The 21777-nt window shown below is 41.6% G+C and overlaps 1 protein-coding gene across 2 annotated transcripts in view; it reads left to right on the plus strand.

Moving 5' to 3' along the window:
* bmper (BMP binding endothelial regulator) overlaps positions 1-21777 on the plus strand; it is a 32993-nt gene continuing 11216 nt past the window's right edge. Inside the window, exons 1-5 of one of the 2 annotated variants that reach the window (XM_044033123.1) lie at positions 1-49; positions 153-282; positions 433-538; positions 8667-8752; positions 18781-18880. In XM_044033123.1, the coding sequence (XP_043889058.1) occupies positions 529-538; positions 8667-8752; positions 18781-18880 (196 nt within the window). In that variant the 5' untranslated portion in view covers positions 1-49; positions 153-282; positions 433-528. Of the gene's footprint in view, positions 50-152; positions 283-432; positions 539-1630; positions 2274-8666; positions 8753-18780; positions 18881-21777 lie in introns of those variants that run through there. The other variant, XM_044033122.1, reaches the window with a different exon arrangement.

Below are 21777 nucleotides of genomic sequence, written 5' to 3' on the forward strand. Positions count from 1 at the left end.
GCCTCAGTTTTATAAGATCACAGAGACAACCTAACACAGGTTTAATCAGGTCTGTATTTTGTTAAGTGGCTTAAATCAGCGTTTTCTGTCTAAAACCATGATAGATATATTTGTTTGAGGGTCTTATTTCAAAATAAGATTTTTCTTTGCAGGAAACCTTCTCAGACTTACACCAGTCTCCCCGGAGACCCTGAACTCTGACCCCAGTGAGGGAACCATTGACCTTCAACCTTTTAGAGCCCCAAGTGAGTCCTGACCTGCACTTTGACAACAGAAAAACAAGTGAGTTAATGAAAAATGCTTTAATAATAATCACTTTTTCATCCATATACTGTTTCTCAAAGATTAAGAGGAAAGTCACCAAATGTGTATGTGGACATGTGAACATTGCACTCATATGATTAAAGACTCTTAACAAACTTCTGGTTTCAGGCTTCTGAACCAGATTTTGTGCCTCAGCTGCAGAGATTCTGATGTCAGTGATAAGACTCAGCTCACACATGTGCTGGATGAGACTCGGGGTCAACGATGAGCTCAGGCAAGTCAAGTATTATTTTATTTTGACTATCTCCGTGTGGAGAGAGAAAAGGTTCAGGATAAGTTAGTGGGGAACGCTGTTGTCTGACATTTGTAGAATCACAGTTTACTGTTTGTGACAAAAAAGCTCTATATTCTGACACAATCAGGGAGATTTGGAGGCAAAGAGGTTGCTCCTCTCTGCTCATAAGGTAAGATCACCTGTCGGTGGATAAGTGTAGAAGATTTCGCCCAAAAAGACAATATCACTCCATCACAGCAGCTTTAAATGAACTGAGATAAACAAGAAACAAGCCCAGAACAGAACTCAGTTTCAGTTTTCTCACGTTTTCTAACAGTTCAGAAGAACAGATTTGCTCCTAACACGTGACCTGTTTCATCCTGTACCTCCCTCATCTTCTTCTAAAATTAAAATGATAGAGACACGAAGCATGTGTACTGTAGCTCCACTGGTTTCCATATCTATTCTTCACTGATCTCCATTCATTCAAACAGCCAAAACAAGCTTATTTTTACCTTAACTTAACATAACCACGATTAAAACCTCATCCACAAACTTAAACCAGTTCCTCAGAAATGACTTTCGGCCTCTTTAGGGCCAGGTTTTGGTCTCTGCTCCTCACAAGGTCAGTGTTTATGACAGAAAAGGTCCGAATAAGTAGACTTAGAGACTTAGACTGCTAAATTGTTATTTGGAATTTAGCAGTCTGATGGCCAATGGAAAGTAACTGTTCTTGAGTCGGTTTGTTCTGCAGCGGATGCTCGTATGTTAATCATATGTGAATATAACACTTTACACACACACACACACACACAGGTCCAGTAGCAGCAGACACACAAAGAGAGATGATGATTTTTAAAAACTTAAATATGTGGAGGAGAAGAGGAGAGAGGGTGGACGGGAGGAGGAGGAGGAGGAGGCAGGACTCTCTGGCTGTGTGGTGCGCTCTGACACCAGAGAGAGAGAGAGGGGGAGACAGACAGTGAGAGAGAGAGAGAGAGAGAGCAGTCCACTCCTCCGTCCCTGACAGTCGCGTCGAGCATCCATGTGCTAAACGGACCTTTGGATCCAGAGCGCAGATTGAGACGGACTTCCTCGTGCTCTGACTCCTTCTCGTGCGGGAAGATCACAGTCTCCAGACTCTGCGGATCTTGTAAATCAGCACGTGTGTGTATGTGTGTGTTTGATCACTTCGCAGTCTTCGGTTGGAGCTGTCGGATCTGGAGAAAAATCCGCTTCCAAACCTCCTGCTTTCCCCCCGCGGGAAAACCCTCACATCTGCGGGAAAACCCTCACATCTGCGGAAAACCCTCACATCTGCGGGATAGTTGTATTTTTTTTTTTTTACCTCCACAAACGTCCTTTCATGAATCCTCGGACTTGTGTTTTCTGCGCGCGACATGCGCAGCCGCCGCGTCTCCTGCGCGTCGGCGCGTCTTTCTCATTCTAATGTCGCTGTGAGCGTCACTTTGCATTTGAGCACAGACTGACAGACTAAAGTGGAAATAAAAGAAAGAAGCAGACTCTGCGGGGAAGTCGCCGGACGTCTCACTTTCCTCTGGATTGATTTTTATTTTAATTCTTCAGAAACTCTTTGTTTTTGTTTGTTTTCCTGGAACAAATCTGAGGATGTTGCTCCGCTGCTTGAAGTCTCCCTCCTGGTCCACCTGTAGACTTTTCCTCTGGTTTTTGCTGGTGCTCCAAACGCCCCGGTCCTCCTCTCCGCTAATTACAGGTAAGATTAAAGGGATCACACGGCTTCGTAATAACACATCGCAGCGCCCACCGTGCGTAAAATCTACCCAAACCCCCGGTTATTTAGTCTGCTGCTGCGTCTGCGCGCTCCTCCACTCTGTTTTTACGCAGGAATCAAAGTCACTTGAGTTTTTATGTCACGAGTGATGTGGTGGTCAAGTAAATGTCCAGGAAACCTGTGATTTTAACTCCATTTGGCGCAAAATCACTGAGCAACAAAAACAACCTCGCTCCACTTTTCTTGTGTTTTATTTGAATCTTATTTTAAACACTTTACTGGAATATTTGCTTTTAAAAACTTCACTAAAGTTGAATCTGAGTCGTTCACATCTCGCCTACAAGGCCCGGATAATTAAATTACCCCAGCTCGTTGTTCAGTTTAACCCGGGTTATCCTCAGTGTGCCACCCCGCAGAGCTGCAGCGCACAGAGGACCCATTAAAAGCTGCGCCCTGGCACGCTTGTTATTTGCAGCACAGCTTGTTATTTGCAGCAGAGCTTGTTATTTGCTAGACGCAGTTTTCTGCATGACACAAATCACGACACGAGTCATGATCACACGAGTCATTTATATCGAACTTTCGGGGGGGAATTTAAATGGAACGAGGATTTTGGGATTTTTGGGGACTTTGGGATGAAAAGTCTGCTGCAAATTATAACCGAGCTTTGCTCAAATTGTTGTTTTTGTGTCTGCACGTTATAATTAACCCGCGTTTTGAGTTAAAAGTGCGGAACACTTTCCTCCGCCGGCTCTAATTTAACAGCCTCCCTCACTGTCTCAGCGGCCGCCTGCACGTTTGACAGCCGCGTTGCATTATAGGATATCGTTTGTTTGCCCTGCGGCGACAAGAGAATAACAGAAGCGCAGTGAATGGAAGGTGGTGGAGGAGGAGGAGGAGGAGGAAGAGGAGGTGGTTGTCGCGCACACAGACACGCGGGGCTCCGCCACCAGCTCCTCGGCCTCCACGCGCCTTATCACTGGACAAACAGCGCGAGGAGGTGACCTCACGTGACTCTGCGAGGAAAACTGTCACTGCGTTAGATAAATGTCATCTGTGGGTATTTATTTATTTCTCCTGCACTTGTTTATTTACAGTCTTGTATTAAGTATGGTTACCTAAGTAAAAGTGTATGTATCATACCAGAAAATGTCACTTTTTGATAATATGACTTAAAGTCTTTATGACATTTATTGTACTGAATTATCAAAAGTAATTTTCTGATGTAAAAAGTAAGGCATAAGAATTGAGCCACGGTGGCTCAGTGGTAGGGTGAGTTGTCTTTCGACTGGAAGGTTGTAGGCTTAATTCCTGGCTCTGCTTATCTATGTGTGAATGGGTGCAAACTGTAGAAAACCTCTTTATAAATACAGACCATAATACCAACTCTTCTTCTTCTGAATTTACTTGGTGATAACGAGTGACAAAGATAGTTAGAGGAAATTAAAAGTTGCTCGAAATATAAATAACGAAAAAGTAAAGTATAGATAATATGTGAATATAAGTGTTACAAACACTGTTTATTTATTTATTGACTCAGAGCGTTTCCATAACAACAGTAGCTGAACTCCACGTTAATTGAACCAACAAAACGGAGAAAAATGTTTTCTAGAGCTGATTCAAAGCAGATGTTTGACTTTCTGCTGTGCAGGGTTTTTTTGTTTTTTTTTACTTCAATGTGGACAGACCTCCACGGGAGAAGAAACATCCCTGACTGTATCCACATCTGTTCTGTCCCCGAGAAGAATCACTTCTGATTTGAAGGGTTTCCCTTCTCTTGGCTGTTATCTTCCTCCCTTTTTTTTCCTCCTTTTTTTTTGCTGCAGTAAACACAGAGATGAGGATCAGATGGTCTGGCTCTTGTGACCAGATGGGTCTGTGCCGTCTTAACCGTGCATCTGTTTGACATGAAACAGTGTACGAGAGCAGAGCAGACTCACTGTGCATCAGGTGATGAGGCTGCAGCCGCTCTGATCCCAGCAGATCAGATTCCTCCACCTGGCATCCCACGCCGGCGTATCATCTGTCTATTGTGGGCTGAAGGTCTTACAGTGGACGGGGGCTGAATGTGTCAGAGCAGCAGGTGGAGCAGAGGGTACAGAGGTCGCGCTGTAACCGCAGCATTGCTGCGCCGCCGCTCTGAAACCCATCACATGGCATTACTACCTCCTCCTGTGTCAGTCTGGGTTTGATGACACTTCACTGATGAGGCCTTTTATAAACTTGAATCACAGGAGAGTTTGTGTCGCCATTTCACTGCAGGGAAACATGAACTGGCGTGGATTGTATATTACGTCTTAAAGGCTGTTGAAGGTGTAAATGTACTGTCTTGATAGCTTCTCTCAGACATGCACCAAACTCCTCGAGATTCCTCATAAATTCCCTCGTAAACTCCCAAGTCTCTGCTTAATATCCCAGTGAGCTGATATGAGAACATGGCAGGAGAAACTCTGGCTAATCCACACACACTCTCCTGTCGTGTTTGTCAGATGTAAAGTTGGGGGGAAATCACACAGAATGTCTGGGCCCAATTCTCCGAAAACATAATCCAGAGTTGGTGTCTGTATATGGCTCGTTTCTGTAAGCAGCTCTGGTTATTCTCAGACAGACAGAAGAACTCTACTTTATTTAAGCAGGACAATTAACGTGACTTGGGAGAAAGGAAAGCCTTTGCCACTGTACAACGAAACTGGATTAACGGTGCAAGTATTTCTGTTTCATTGTCACGCCACTTAATCTGGGAATCGTTTTACGTTAAAGCTTTGGAATAATAGGGAATAACGTTGATCTGACCCAGCAGTGACATGATTGTAATGGAGTTTTTCTGTACGACAGTAAAATATGTGGAGCACGAGGGCTGCAACAATCAGTCAATTATTCATTGATTTCTTTATTAATCGCCAACAATTCTGAGTGTGTTTTTTAAAGAATTAAAATTTAAAAAAAATCTGAAATGTGAATATTCTCCATGTTCTTTGCTCTATGTGACAAATAATCATTTAGGTTTGTGGACAAAATGAGACGTGAGAGAAACTCATCGATTAATCAAATAATAAATCGAAAAGATTAACCAGTATAGACTCCATGATTGGAATGACCAAAAATAAAGTAGTAAGATGGTGAAATGAGTTTTACATGAATGACAAATCAAAGCTGTAGCCAATTTGTAGAGTTTTTGGACCTAAAATCTATTCCCACAAGTCAGATGTCTGTTGGGATTAGTGGGTTTCTCTTCAGAGAACAAACGCCTGAGTTCTATCATATTAATCAATAGTTAAAATCCAGGTAAACCAAATGGAGAATGGCTATGAGACAAGGTAGAGGAGCAGCAGGCTGACCCAGCCCCCCCACCCCCACCACCACTTACAGCCCTGCCAGTTTAATTACACTTGAAGGCTGTAAATTTTACAGCGGTGGTGGAGTCGGCAGGGTTTTGTCTGCTCTGCCCGAATCCACAAGCTGCCTTTTTCCCCCTGCTGAAGTCAAAGAGACGCAGAGACGCAGAGACGCAGACGTCTCCACAGGCTCCGCTGTTGTAAAGACTTGATTTGATTTTCAGTCGTTTTACAGCCCCGATTCAAACTCAATCTGACTCCACCCTATTCCCACGGGTCAAAAAAAAACCATCTAATCCCAGATTTGAATGTGTTTTTTTCAGCATCCACTCACAGGTCGTTGCACTCAACATATGAATTTATAATAACATAGAGAAACATGCTCTTTTTACACTTTACGTTTGCCAGAGAATCGCGATTCCAGTGGAAGAGTATGTTGCGATAAGCGCGGCCGTTACCGTGACGTTTGCAGCGATTCTTCACTTCTTCACTCGTATTTGTTAATGGCATCATCTAAACAAGGGATTAAAAGAGAGATTGAAATAGTAACCATCATATTATTATCACTGAGAGCTACGGTGTTTTAGGACTTTGCGTGTGTTTTTAAAAATCCCAAGTATTGCTGCTTACTTAAGTGTGAAAGAGTGAACGTGTGAGTTTCAGCCTCACACAGACTTCAGGTGGCAGATAAATCAATGAAACGGTGGCTCCTTCTTTTCACACAGGTCATAAACAGCCTTATCTAAGCTAATTAAATTCTGTCCCACACTAGAGGATAATTAGCCAGATTTCAGCCCCAATCCCGGGCTGATTTGAACAGATTATCTGGCCAAATGATTCTGTAGGGTGAGGGAACCATCTTCTCAGTTATGACTTCATCAACAGTTTTTTTTTCTGTTTCTCAGCACAAAACATTGCGCGCACACAACCTCTATTTACTGACGACTCTGACAGTCTGTGTACATTCTCAAGTCACGTTAAATCACGCGTGTTTCTGTGAGATCCCAAATCCCTGGAATCTCCTCCATAAAATAGTGTGAGGTCCTGCGTCTTCACTGGATCAGTTCTGTAATTTTGTAATTTCTCGGGATTAAAACATTGAAAATCGGTTCCAAAGGTTGTTGCGTCTGTTGTTGCCCACGTTGAGTTTCATCTCAAGGTCGTTAAGTACAATTTTATGCGACAGATGACCCAAGGCTCCGCCCATATTGCCATGTTTTTAATTGAGTTTATTTTCCTTTTATATTTTGACTATTTTTTTTTTTTAGGTTTATTTGCAGCATTGACAGTTGTTCTCAGTGCTGGAAGAATGACCTTTTCCCCTGAAGGGAAGTGCATGTTCACCTGCTTAGTAATGTGATTAGTCTCCTGTCATGAGCCAGATTTTCCCAAAGCTGGAACCAGAGTCAAGAGGAGGAGCTGTAGTTTTTTCTCTCATATGTAACTTGATTAACATTATGCTGAAAGGTTATTATGTAATTATTGCTCAGTGCCCACAAATATATGCTGCTAACAACCCTGAGCCACGCACGCTGATGTGGTCTGTGAGTCATCAGCGTTATAGAAAACCAGAATGTCAGCAGGTCTGGGGTCAAATGTCGCAGTGCAGTGATAACAGGCCGAGAAAATATCGATCACTAACACTGTCAGGCTTTTGTTGTCAGTGTTTTTCATCGCTCTCATGAAATTGAGGTAAAAGTTGAATTAAATTCATACAAATGAACTTTCTCTGGCCTTGATTCACAAACCTTGTGTGAAGAAAAGTAAACGAGAGCGAGATATGATCACCCGGAGGACACGTTGCTTGAAACAGGAAGTAGTTTGATGGTTTACCTTCACCTCTGGTGACCCCTGGGTCAACCTCTGCCTCACAACAATAAGTCCTCACTGGGGAGGAAGTTTTCATTTTCAGAGAGAGTCAAAACAAACGTGACACGTGAAGAGCCGGCAGAGTGTTGCCGCGGACGGACCGTCGTCTCTGCCTGACATCTGTCTGCTTCTACCCATAAACCCTTGTGTTTGGGGTTGTTTCCTGTGCTCGGCTCGGGTTACGCTGGCGCTCGTAACGAGCGGACTGAGACGATGACGTTTTTAAGACCTCAGTTTTTAAGCGTTGCTGCTTGTACCTGGAAACACAAAGCGGAGGATGAAGTGGAGTTTAAATAACCCACTTAGAACACGCCGACCTCGGACGTAACCTTAGATTTAGAATGAACGGTCGATGACTCGGGTCGGTATCATCGGGCTGATGTTTTTTATTCTACATTTATGCGTTGTATATTATGTCGTTGATTGGCGCTATTTTTCACCTGTAGCTGTTTTCAAAAGTGTCTGGATTCAAACTTTCAGAACTTTTTGCTGCTCACATAAGAAGAAAGCAGCAGGAAACAGTCGTGGTCAGAACATTGTGGCGAGGGGGCAGAGCCTGGACATTTGTCCACTTGGGTCTTTAAATTGAGACTCTGCCTCCTAGTGTTTAACAGATGTTGAGTTGCCAATTACAGTATATGGGATGTATATTTTGTTCATCTACATTCACTTTTATGTATATTTATTTGAATACGTATAGGTTATTATAGGTTCTCAAACTGTGGTATGTGTACCACTGCTGTTACTTGGAGGAAAATAAGAAATACTGTAGTATATAAGTACCAGTGTGCGTAGAAAATGAAACAAATAACTAATTGAATTGAATAATAATAATTAGAGTGAGACCTTATCTCTCGCTCCATCTTAATCTAATTTCACTGAACCAGTGTGTGCTTTGCTCGACCTATATTTACACCTCCCACAAACTTCTCTGTCTCTTATTTCTCATCAACATAGCAAATGAAAAGCAAGATTATAAAATGAATGTTGAATTTTCCTAAAATGTTCTATGAACGATGCAAACTCACAGACGCAGTGTCGTGTGGGAATAAATCATTCTCTGTTGGTTTATTCATCAGTTTATTCAAAAAAGAACCTGTTGATGACCCTGAAGGTTTACTGTGTGTGTGTGTGTGTGTCTCTATCTCACCTTCTCCCTCCTCCCACTCAGGTACTGAGGCCAGCTGTGATAACGAAGGAGAAGTTCTGCACATCCCCAACATCACCGACAACCCCTGCATCACCTGCGTCTGCCTGGTAACGACAACTCCTCCACTGTCTTTACTCTGTGCTGTGACATTGAGTCGCTGCTGCTGCTGCTGCTGCTGCTGCTGCTGCTGCTGCTGCTGCTGCTGCTGCTGCTGCTGCTGCTGCTGCTGCTGCTGCTGCTGCTGCTGCTGCTGCAGGTTTTCCACTGAGACTAATGATAGCATAAAAACACTGATAGTGATATTTGCTGAGCTGATTAATTGGGCTTTGTGTGGCCATTTGTTATCAGTACATTGTGAAAGAGTCCTCACACATGGACAGGACTTTGAAATTCAATGGTTTTGGCCGGGGATTCTGGATAAAATATGGATTCATGCTAAAAGACATTTCATTAAAAAATGAATTAGATATGTGTCACCAGCGAGACTTTTCTGATGACATGACATGTTTGTTTAAAACATTTTTAGGGTCATAATCATCAGCTAATCAAATCAACCCAAAACCTAAGATTTGAAAAATTCCCCATCTTCTTATAATAAAGCAAAAAGCAAGAGTTTGACATCTGTTTGAATATATCTATATATATTTTTATCATTGTTAATATTAACAAACTAAGTTATTATTTCAAAAAATAAGAATAATATGAGAGAAATGGATAGAAACGTGGCGAGAAACCAGGTTTTCTCACCTACTGTTTACTTAAGTTATTTAACTTCATCTGTATTCTTATAGTGATGATAATGGTGAAAACATTAACTTACGTGTTTACTTCTTTCCACTCCTTTTCATAAAGGAAATGTATATTATTCTCTGTTATCGTTATTATTATTATTATTATTATTAGGTATAAATTGTTTTTGTTTCTTTTTTGTCTTGACTTGTGATCACCTGTTTGCTCATGCAGCTCCTCACACCTTTTCTTTCTCCCTGTGATTTTGAGTCATCAATAATTAATACAAGTTCACTTTTACAAAAGGTTTTGATGCTCAAGTGAGTGAATGAGTGAATGACTGAATGACTGAGTGAGTTCATGGGACTTTTTTACTGCTTTACAACAAACATTCAAGGGAAACGCGGTGTGGCGATGATCCTGTTTTAACAGACGTGCCTGTCGTCACTTTGTCTTGGCTCGGCCCGGTTGTTAAAGTCAAACCCACAAAATGTTAAGAGGACCACTCTTTCCTGGAACATGTGCTCTTTGACCTCTGACCTCTGACCCCCCACCCCCCCACCCCCCCGTAGAGGTCATTGTTTCTTAAGGATGAGGCTTTTCTGTGTCACTGCTTTGACATCGAACCATAAGAGTGGGGTTTGGTTTGTAAAAGGTGTCACATGACCAGGAAATGGACTTGAGCTGTGTTTGTGTACTTGTATTTATTACCTTTTTAGGACTTTTACTGACATAAACGCTGACCTTGTCAGGACCAGTAGTCCTCATGGAGACCAAAACCATTTTTGAGGAACTGGATGAGTTTAAGGCAAATATTTTTATTGTGGTTATAGGTTAAGTTAAGTTTTAGTCTTAACTGGTTATGGATCATGGTTTCTTTAGGTGTGTGTCCGTTTAACACATACTGTGTTAAAATTCTGTGTTTTCTTCACATAATGTATCTCCAAAACTTCTTGTTTCTGATTGGCTCACAGGTTAAAATTGTACATCAGGACGCAGACAATAGTGTGACATAACTATAACAACAATGCTAATCCATAGCAGTTGTGACGTGTTGTTGTGTTTTGGCATTTGGTGTTTCATCTCTTTTAGTTCAACCAAACTTCACGTTTTCCTCGTCAGTCTTTTTCTCTTCCATCAACTTCCTTTTTTGTTGTTTTTTGTTTCGTCTTAACTTCCAGACCAAGTCGCGTTCGCTCGCTAAAGAGTGAAAGAAAAGACAGACGAACGGATGAAGGAATGTCACCGCACTGTGTCCCCTTGTGCTGTGCGTGGACACCATGTATGTACACCATTCATGTTCACGACAGCGCTCTGTGTCCGCAGCCTCTGATTGGCTTTTTAAAAATCCTCCACCGGCTCCTGATTGGCTGCTGCGAGGCTGAACTCGACTCAGTCGCCCTCTGTGTTATCAGGCAGACATCAGCTAAAGCCCTGCTGAATGCTATCAGTCATCAGCAGGCAATGGTCGGCCTTTCATCTCTACTTTAACCCCCTTACACACACACACACGCGCGTGCGCATGCACACACACACTCATGCTAATAAACTTACATACATTAAGGGCCGGATCTTTATTGAATTTGGCCTTTGTTTATCGCCTCAGAACTTTTTGTCTTTACTTAAAGGTTAAACTCAGCCACATGGAATGTTTTGACTTCAGTCAACAAATAATGACTGAATGTCACAATCTAAATATAGATTTTTGCCCATTTACTTGTTTCAATATGAGAAAGTTTCCTGTAATAGTTGACAACGGTAGAGACTAATGAAGTTTAAATTCTGATTTGAAATGCAAATGTCCACGTTGTTGTAGGAGAAGCATCTTAAAAGTTTGTAGTTTGTATTTATATCTTCTGCAGCATTTAGCTTCATTTCTCTCTGCATGTCAGTTCAGCTGTTTGAATTAGTTCCAGTTGCTCTCTGGAGTTTATCGTTCACATGTGACTGTGGGACATCACAACCGCAGGAAAATGTCCAGAACATCCAAGCGATGGGCGGAGCCTGTGTCCTATGTTATCCTTACTTTTTCAGAAATACTGTCCTACTGTATAAACCAGGGTATGTGATCGGAGTGGAATTAGAGTCACACACAGCAAAATAGTTTAGAAATAAACAAGTGACACGAGAAGTACTAGAAAGGGATACAGAATAAGCAGTAGACAAATATAGGGAATAACAATACAATTTAAACACAGAAATAGAATAAGCAATGCAGTAAAAAAAATAGATTTGGTAGAATTGAAAATATGAAATGAAACACGGTCATATTGGAGGAGACTATTAGAGAACTGCTGCTCTGAGACCAAAGTGAGACCAAAATAAAAGATGCAGTATTGTAACCGTCATAAAATCGTGAGGCATGAGTGACAAGGAGGTGAAAAACCCACAGGACTGACCTGCCACTAGAAATTGGAATGGTGTTAATCACTTTTTTATTTACCCCTTAATTTTAGTGTGAAAGAGGCTCAATATTCTCAAATAATACATTTCCCGAGACTCTTGTGACGCCATGCTGTCTTTATGGTGGGGGGGGGGAGCCATGGAGGCACCAGTGTCACTCATACATGGAGGCTTGACGGGGGGTTGGCTCCTCAGTCGGTCCAGAGTACCTGCTAATGGCTCTGTGGATAGAGACACACACACAGAGGAGCCATTGTGTGTGTCCGGGTGAAGCCGGGCGCTGTAATGGGGCAGGAGTGGATGTGGCTGACAGACTGACTGACAGGCGGGTCGCCATGACGATCCGTTATCTCGGGGGGTCTCGGCCCATCTCCGCCACGCTCTTCATCATCCTCGTCTATCTGTCTGTCCATCTCTGTGTCTTTTTGCACTCTCTCATCGGCTCTTCCTCCTGTCACTCGCCCTCACACTGGCTCCTTTTTGTGTCGTCTCGAGATAAAACCCGCGCCGAGAGCCTGAATCCGCTTAGGGCGAGGGTTTTGTAGGAGGACAAATGTTGTTGTACTTCTAAGTTCAGCTCATTATTGTGGCCCACGTATGAAAAAAGCAATGTTTCATGGCAGGCAAGCATCTCACCTGGAGTGTGGTGTTGCGTTATAGACACACACGTTTAAGAAACATGTTTTATTGCATCCGTAAAATGACAGAAACATAAAAACTGAAACTCCAGCATGTCAAACAAAAACAACTTCTAAACCACAAACTAGTAATCTGAGCCAGGGCTTATACTTTAATATCAATAAATACATGTTGGAAGCAATTCATATCTTTAAATTATAATCCTTGCATTATAAGAAAGAAATACCAAATATACTATTTGTGTGGTTTTAAAGCTATGATCTAGTGACTACTCCCGACTGAAGCTTCACTTAAACTGTACAAAGCAAATTAAATCGCAATTATCGCAAAAAAACAAAGAGTGTCTTTGAACGACTCTGTGCTGCCGCAGCCCGAGTCCTTACTCACGTTGTCTATCGCTGCGTTTCGAGTGGAACTTGTGAACTCCTAATTGTGGCGTGTGAAGCCGTGTGCGGGTCGTAAATCTGTCGGAAGTGTTCAGATAGGCTCATCTCGTAAACACGGTAAACAACTCCGTTTGGATTTATGTCCAGATTCCAGTGGTTCGGTCGGCACCTGCCAGACCAAATAAACACAGGCTTCATAATAACACATTACATTTGTTTTCTGACCTCTTGTGAAGCCAGATGTTGCATACTGGATCTCGAAAACTAGAGACTTTACCTTGGTATAAAACGCAACCAAAAAGCAGATGGAAACAGTAAAATCTAAATCATGTTCAATATACAGTATTTTCTTGTAGCTAACAAAATATGCAAAAAAATAAATCGTCATTTAAATTCTCCAAATCAAAAAAAACTCTAATAAATGTAGTTTTAGTGACTTACTTATTTACTTATTTTCTCTTTCTTCTTCTTCTTTTTTCCCTCCAGATTGTGGTTTTCAGTTTGAAATAACTCATTAAGTTGTAATATTTATTTATGTACACAAGGAGGAAACAGTAACAGAGACAACTGTGTCAGGTCAGTGTTATCAGGTGATTAGTCGACAAGCCCCGCCTCCTCCCCCTGTATCGATCGGCTACTGTTTGAGTTGAGACTCTGTCAGGAAACGACCTTTACCTTCCTCTAAGATCAATCACTGACACACACACACACACACACACACACACATGCCGTATCTCTTTTCAGAAATATTTGGTTGCTTAACAAGTTGCCCGTGGTGACGCGTGACCTTTGAACTCTCTCTGACCTGCTGTTTTCTTGTTGTGTCGTAGAGGAATGAGGATTTCCTCGTCAGAGCAGGATAAGAACTCGACAAGTGACGACAACATATCACAACTTGTGTTTGTAATTTGATGATCAATAATTCCTCATTAACCTTCCAGCGTAATATAAAGCTAGCAGGGCATTGGTATATTGATAAGCGAATATTTGTTTTTTTTTAATAATTAAAACATGCCTTCTGATTTTTCAGCTTCTTAAATGTGAATATTATATATTTTGTTGCTTCATTTGACAAAAAATAAATCATTGAAACTGAAAACATTTGGATGTGGACAGATTAAGACATCTGAGAACAACATTATTCTGAGGTTTCAACATTTTCAACAAGGATGAAACATCAGGAGAAGGATTTCTGTTATGAGATTGACTGAAAGTTCATTTCTGAACAACCTTTTTACTGAAAGCTGATAGTCGAGTTGTGGCGAGAGTTGAACTGTCATCAGTGCTGGTTTTTAAGTTGTTAAGTTGATTTCACTGTGCACTTTAAATCCTCAGAGTTCGAGCAATAATGCGCGGAAAGTCAGCTACGGACTCTTCACAGGAGGCAGATTTATTCCCAGTGAGATCATTTGCTCTCTCATCATCCTCCTCTTCCTCACATTTACTTCACGCACTGGTATAGCGACATTAGATCAAGATGGAGCGAGAGATAAGGTGACTCCTCAGCTCCACTCCGATCACTTACCCTGGTAGAAACAGTAGAGCAGTATTTTTCCAAGTACCACCAGAGGAAACCATCTGTCACATGGTCACATTTGCTCGTCGCCGCGTTAACGTGATGATGAAGCTGTATCTCCGCCTTTTGTGACCGGGAAACCGGTTCCCGACAGCGTTTTTTACTTTGCTCGTCCCGTCCCTAAGCTACCGTGGCTCCTGTTCTCCAGCAGGGGGTCGTGACCTGTTTGTTTTGGAGGAAGGGTTAAAGGTTGAAGGTCATGGTGGTGACGGGGGGGGGTTTAAGGTGTGTGTTTGTGTGTGTGGGTGGGAGGGGGGTTCAAGAGGGGCTGGAGTCCAAGGGCTTAAGTGGGGCCTTCAAGTTTTAGAGCTCCTCTCCTGCGCTGACAGACCCCGACTGATCTCTCCATCCTTCACCATGACAGAAAGTATGAGGGGGAGGGGCTTAGGCCAGACAGAGGCTTTGATTTTTAATGAAACATCTTAAAAAGTAAAGGAATGACTGATGAGCACTGGTGAGAGAGCGATGTTACAAACAGCAAGCGTCCAGGAGAACTCTAGATCTGAAATGAGGAAAGAAAACAAGAGAAGTAAAGGAAGACGGAGGAAGAGAAAGTGATGGATGAGGGAGGAAGGAAGGACGGTGATGGTGAGGAGGAAGAGGAATTAAAAAAAAGAAGGCTGGTGAGGAGAAGCAGGGAACACTGTCGCCTCCTAGCGGTGAGCAGCCTCACTGCCACAGAACTGAGGGTTTCATTTTCAATCAGCCTTTAATTATCAGTCTGCAAAGTCATATTTGAAAACATTGTGATGAAAACTGAGCTCAGCATTTTATTCAGCTGAAGAAGAAAACATGAAAGTGAATGTAAAAAGTAGCAAAAATTTATTATACTTTCATTTATTTAAATTTAATGAAAATGTAGAAAGGAATCTGTTTATTGACCTTTGAAACATAAAAAAACCCCATTAGTTTTATTAGCTGCACTCTCTCGGAATTATTTAACATTTCTAACATCATCATTAGCTGCAAAATGTTAATATCTTGGGTTTAAGGTTGAAAGATACATTCTTATTTATATATGTATAATATAATATAATATAAGGTCAGAGATATTTGTTATTTGTAAACAGCTCAGTGTGACATGCAGAAATAAAGGAGAGAACCTTCACAGACAAAGCGACACATGGAAGACCGATTTAAAACTATTAAATCGGTGAGATGCATGTTTAAAATGTTTGTTTTAAGAAAATCTTAAATGTTTAAACTGATATTGATTAATACATAATAAATAGTGTATGTGTGTGTGTGTTGGTGGCGGGGGTGGGGGGCTGGGGGGGGTCGTCACCCTCGGTGACAGACAGCCGTCCAGTCGTCCAGCCTTGGTGCCGCACTGGTATGTTGAGTGTTTACAAGGCGTGGTGACCCATTATGATCTTTGACCCCCTGTGGGGTCACATGTACTAACAACACTTTGTGCTAATGGATAACATGAGAGAGAGAGAGAGAGGGAGAGACATGACCTTGGAAACTTAGAGGCCAATCTCTAGGTCATTAAAGGCTCATTCCAGCATTTTAAAGAAACGGTCAGTTTGAACAACAATCTGCTGCCGGGTTTTTTTCTTTGTTTTAATTAGTTTCTTGTATTTTCCTATTACTTGACAGTCCGCCTGGTTTCTCCAGCATTTCTGTTAGTTGCAGTAAACAAAACAATCTGCAGAGTTGATCTAAGAAGGTCAGCAAACTCTCAAACTCATGATTGCAAAGTACATGCATAAAAAAAGCTATAGTACAAGTATTAACATGCATGGTCATAAAAAAAAAAGGCATTTATGTTTTTAATTGAATTAAGGGAAAAGAAAAGTGCACACACACACACACACACACACACACGTCACAGTTTCCAGATCACAGACTAATGTGGCAGGTTTTGAGTAAGCGATTATTAAATGAATCAACATCTGTTGTTAATTACTTTCTTTAATGATTTAAATAAAGACTTTTATTGTCCGGCTTCTTAGATGTGATGTTTTGCTCCATAAAATCATCAAAAATGATTTGCAAACATCATTAATTTGAGGTTTAGAAAACACCGATCAGTATTTTCTGACATTTTATGGACTAACCCACAGATCGATGAGATGAGAAAATAAACAGATGAATCAGTAAAGAACATGTTTCCATCAGTTGCAGACAAATGTAAAATAAATATATATGAGCAGAACATTGTTCGTGCCTGAGGGTCATGTTTAAGATTAATTTTTTAAAGTATTATAAGTCACTTAAAGACCATTTATTATGAAAATGCATTGTTTCTTTGCAATTATCAGTGTCAGTATTGATTATTTCTATTATTATTAAAAATAATTTGCTCTTTATTTTTAACTATTGTTATTGACAATGTTCCAAAGTTTAAAACAAAATCTCTGGGTTCAATTTTAGATTGTGACTCACTGGATTTTAAAAGGATGAAATGCAGCATGTGTGTGTGTGTGTGTGTGTGTGTGTGTGTGTGTGTGTGTGTGTGAGTCTTCTTCCTGCTCTCTGCTCTGTATTTGACCACAGTGGCACCTCTGTGGTTTGGTTTTATCTGAGCTCAGAGCTGAGATGAGCAGTCCTGTCTGTGGTCATGTCCTCCTGTGGGTTTTCGGTTAAAACCCACAAGGGAAGAAGAGATGCAGGATCTAATCTGGTCGGACATATTGAGAGAGAGGCTGCACATGTACTGTAGCTCTCTCTCTCACACACACACACACATATTATTCCTGTATTGTACGATCAACTGTTCTAGAATATCAACTCTTATTCACATGGACGTTCCTTTTTATTTCCTCCCTCTTGCTTATTTTACATCCTCTGACCCGTCTTTCCCTCTCCTCCGCCCTCCTCCTGTCATGACATCATCTGTCCTCAGTGTGGTTGGGGTTTTAGCTGGAGCACTGCTGCTATATTAAAGTGCCCCCATTTATTTTCGCCCTCCTTTGATCCGTCCTCGTTAGAGCCACTGGGCCACGGGGGCCACAGGGGCCACGGGACCCGCCAACCTCCACTTTGTAATCCCTCGCAGTGTGTAAAATAAAACACACACAGCATGTGGATAAAATCACCAATAAAGGCTGGGTGTGAAAGTCGAGCGGATTAAACGAGTGCAGTTGGTGGCGATGACGGACGCGGCGGTGCTGTGTTTGTGGAGGTGACAGGGTGAGTGAGGGTGAGGTGTGAAAGAACTGAGTCACCTTTGGTTTAAAGTAAAATCTGATTCCATAGAAAACACATGATGGATCAGATTAAAGTGACGTGAAAATAATTAGAACATAAAGCTGCTGATTAAGATATTTCATATTGTTTTTTAGTTTATATTTATTTTTTAGGTTTGTTGCTGGTTGGTTTCTTAAATGGTTGGTCAGCTTGCTGGCTTGTGATTGGTTGGTTGGGTGTGTGTTGGGTGGGTGGTCTCTTAAATCTTAAATGGTTGGTTGGTTTATTTGCTTGTGATGAGTTGCTCTGTTTGTTGGTTGGTTGGTTGGTTGGTTGGTTGGCTTGTGATGGTTCCCTTTGAGTTTTTTGGTCAGTTGGTTATTTAGTTGGAAGACTTGTGGTTGCTTTGCTTCTGATGTGTTGGTCGATCGGTTGGTTGGCTGGAAGGCTTGTTGGTTGGTTGGTTGGTTGGTTGGAAGGCTGGCGATGGTTTGCTTTTGTTTCTTTGGTTATTTAGTTGGAAGACTTGTGGTGGGTTGTTTGTTTGGTTTGTGTGTTGGTTGGTTGGTCGCGTATTGTGATTCTTTGGTCGGTCAGTCGGTGGGTTGGCTGGTTGGTTGGTCGGTCGGCCGGCCGGTCGGTCGATCTGTCAGCTGGATGTTTGTTTTATCCTCAAGCTGAAAACCATCAGCAATAACATACGCCGCACAAACTCATAACACGAACAGACACAACATTTAATTTACACAACACTATATTGTTTTTAGACTATAAGAATGGAGAGACCGTACTGAAGAAAGTGACCCAGCTGTGAATGTTCTGCTACAAACATGTTCTCACAGTCTTCATACATGTGCGTGTCACCAACACACACTGTATCTCTTGAATGTGTTTCTACATGTACAGTATAACCAGCTGTGAAGACACACATCACACATATTCTTCCATTGGGAAGTTGTTTTTTTTGCAGACCAGAACATTATTTTAAAAGTTTCACCTCGCAGATTTATGTTTTGATGCCTCATATGTCCATGTGGACATGTATGTGTGAGACACAATAAATAAAGAAAAACTAATATGGATGTTACAGCTGGAAATGATTTCCTGAGGCACAAATATCCCATGTTCACTCATAAACCTTTCCCCGTTAATCCCGTGATGATTTCTAAAGTTTGTGGTGGCTAAATTACAACTTTTCTTCCTTACAGTATGTCGGGGGTTTTTTTCTAAGTCAAACTTCTCATGTTCTCTCCCTTCTCTGCTGCAGGAAGGAAAGGCCGACTGTAAACAGGAGAAGTGTCCACTTGTCTCTGAAGACTGTGCTCTGGTGGTGAAGCAGACTGGAGCTTGCTGTGAGAGGTGTAAAGGTGAGACGAGCACTTGTACGACAATATACAGTTACTACACACACACACACACGCACACACACACACACGTTTGCACTGCTGTTCATTCGTTTGGTCACCCCTAAACAAAGTGTTAACCCTAATCGTAACCATCACCAGTTAATGCCTTACCCTAACTGTAACTTAACCACAATTCATACCTTTGCCTAACTTTAACCTAAATCCAATTCTAACCCTAAAACCAGGTCTTAACCCTGAAAAAGCCGGACATAATGTCCCCACAAGGTCAAAGTGTCCTCACAAAGCTAGTAATGCACAATGCATTCCCCAGCCCCTTATGACAACCTTAACCGTCATAAATAAATATAAATACCTAACCCTGACATAAACCTAATTGTAATCCTAACACTAAACCAGGCCTTTAAACCAACCTTTAAAGTTGTGAGGACCATTTGAAATGTCCTCAGTGTCCTAAAATATCCTTGCTAACCTCACAGAGATATACATATGTGCACACACATACATACACATGTCAAAGTCAGGCCTGTGTTTGTTTATTACGTGCTGTTATAATAATATTGGAAGGTAAACTGGGAAATCACACACACACACACACACACACACCCTCAAAAAGCACTTTACATACTGTAACTGAACAGGGAGGCTATAATATGACCTGTGGGGATAAAGCTCTATTATTTACTTCACATAGAGACATTACCTCTGTGCACACACACACACACACACACACACAGCTGCAGTGTGAGGAGACAGTGGGGGAGGGAGGGTGTCATTTACACTTGCTGTAAATTCATAGTTGCTTTTATGAGCGTGTGACACACCACAGCGTGATGCACGTGAAATAAATGTTTGTGTTTGTCATGTTCAAAAATGTCAAATGTAAAAATATTTATTTGACAAGCAGCATTTATTGCTGTCTCAGCCGATCTCAGTCTAAACGTAAGGTATAAAAGCGTAATCATATAAAAAAAGCATCTGGTATTTTGTTTGAAGTTTGCCGTTCACGTAAAATATGACGAGCACTGTGGGAGAATCTCTGGATCAGATGCCTTTAAAGCAGCAGAAGATGATCCAGGTTTTGGAGGAGGAGGCAGCATATACTCGTCCTGTTGTCAGACTTTCTCCTGCTGGGTTCTCACATGGGCTCATGTGGACATTATCCAGACATGTGGGAGAAGAATCACAGGAGAATGTGAACCATTTGGCACTTTTCCACTATAAAGTTCTAGGACGACTCGGCACGGCACGGTTATTTTATTATTCCACTAGCGATAGCACCTGGTACCTGCTCTGCTGAGGTTCCAAGCGACCAGACTGCGGGAGTGTCATCCGTGGAAGAGACATGAGCGCGACGTCCGACACAAGAATCAAACCGAACAATGCTGAAGTGCTAAAAATCCTGAAAACGTGTGTTCATCTCCGACATTTAGTAAAGAAATAATAATATTTAACAAAGGAGTCTCATGTATGCTGAAAGCCAGCCATCCTTCTGTTGCCTTTTTTTAAATGAAATAGTACATAGGATTTTATTTTTGTTTTATTTTGCCTTTGACTTTAATACAGTTTGAGAACTGTTGAATCAAGAGAAACTGCATCTGGCTTCAGTAATGAAGCAAAAAGTGACTAAAAAAACAATTTTCTTTCTGTACTTATGAAACGATGTGGTTAGAAATATAAAAACACACTCAGGCACCTCCCAGTGCTCAGGCAGGGCTGAGCCCTTTTGTTTTTGCGGTTGGGTTTTTTTACGACACGGCACTTCATTAAGACAGGTGGAATGAGCTCAAGTCGGACGTGGGCTTCCCACGTCGCCACGGCAACCCCTTGTTAGTCGTCTATTGTGTGGTCTACTTGTCGCCACTGTGACCAACTTCAGGACCCCGGTGTGTCGTATCGCTTTTATGAAATCATACAGTCGTTTAATGAGAATCACAGCCAGACTGCACCGAACCGCCCACTTTAGAACTGCCGTTATTAAGCAGTTTATACACGTAGGAGTGTTAAGATCATCAGAAAAGGCTGTTTACATGTGTGGCAGAGTCCTATACAGACTGCTGTCGTACATCTGTAGTCGTCAGCAGCTCGAGGAAAACGAGTTGATTGTTGAGTTTAATCTCCAGGTCGTTTTCACTCTTGTTTATTTGTTTTAGTTTGCCTGCTTTTCCAAATAGACAGTTGTTACCAATGGTGGAACAATGACCTTTCCACTAAATGCACCAACACGTTCTGCTGCTTCGCAGAACAGCCAATAGAAGACACCCTCTCTTTCTCAACTGCTCTATGTTTGGTCAAATCTACCGTTTTATCCTCTATATGAGTTCAAAGGCATGGAATGCGAGATGGTCCTAAGAAATCAGAAGATAGTTATGAGGAAACTGAAGCTGTGTGATCAGGTCTTTAATTACTGATATTTAAAATGTGCACATCTGGAAACATTAAGTGACATAAATTCACATTATCACGACAAGCTGGGTTGTTATTGTTAATATTAATAATTACAAACTAATATGAAACATTCAAATTCCCTTTTTGCTGATGTGTTACACTTAACATGTACTTTCATGTACGCTGCCGTCGTTTTCTAATGTCAGACAGAAGCATTCTCCAAAGATGTTGCAAAAGTCTGATGTGCCAAGAAACAGTCTAGAGGAGGCGCAGAACTCGTGTTCTCCCTCGGATCCATTGATTTACGCTATGTGGACAGGTTCTTATGGATTATTGATCAATAACGGCAGAAACATGCTGCCTGTCCCGGGTTTAATCGGGTTAATATGGGAAAGTTGTTGTGTAGTAACAGGATATGATGATGAGGAGTCTGTTACTGTCGAGTCAGATCGACCGTGCCTTGTCCTCAGCAGTGATACAGTATCACAGGGTTTGATTTACACCGAGGAAAG

Source organism: Solea senegalensis, linkage group LG9 (genome assembly GCF_019176455.1).
Source record: "Solea senegalensis isolate Sse05_10M linkage group LG9, IFAPA_SoseM_1, whole genome shotgun sequence".
Classification (NCBI taxonomy): Eukaryota; Metazoa; Chordata; class Actinopteri; order Pleuronectiformes; family Soleidae; genus Solea; species Solea senegalensis.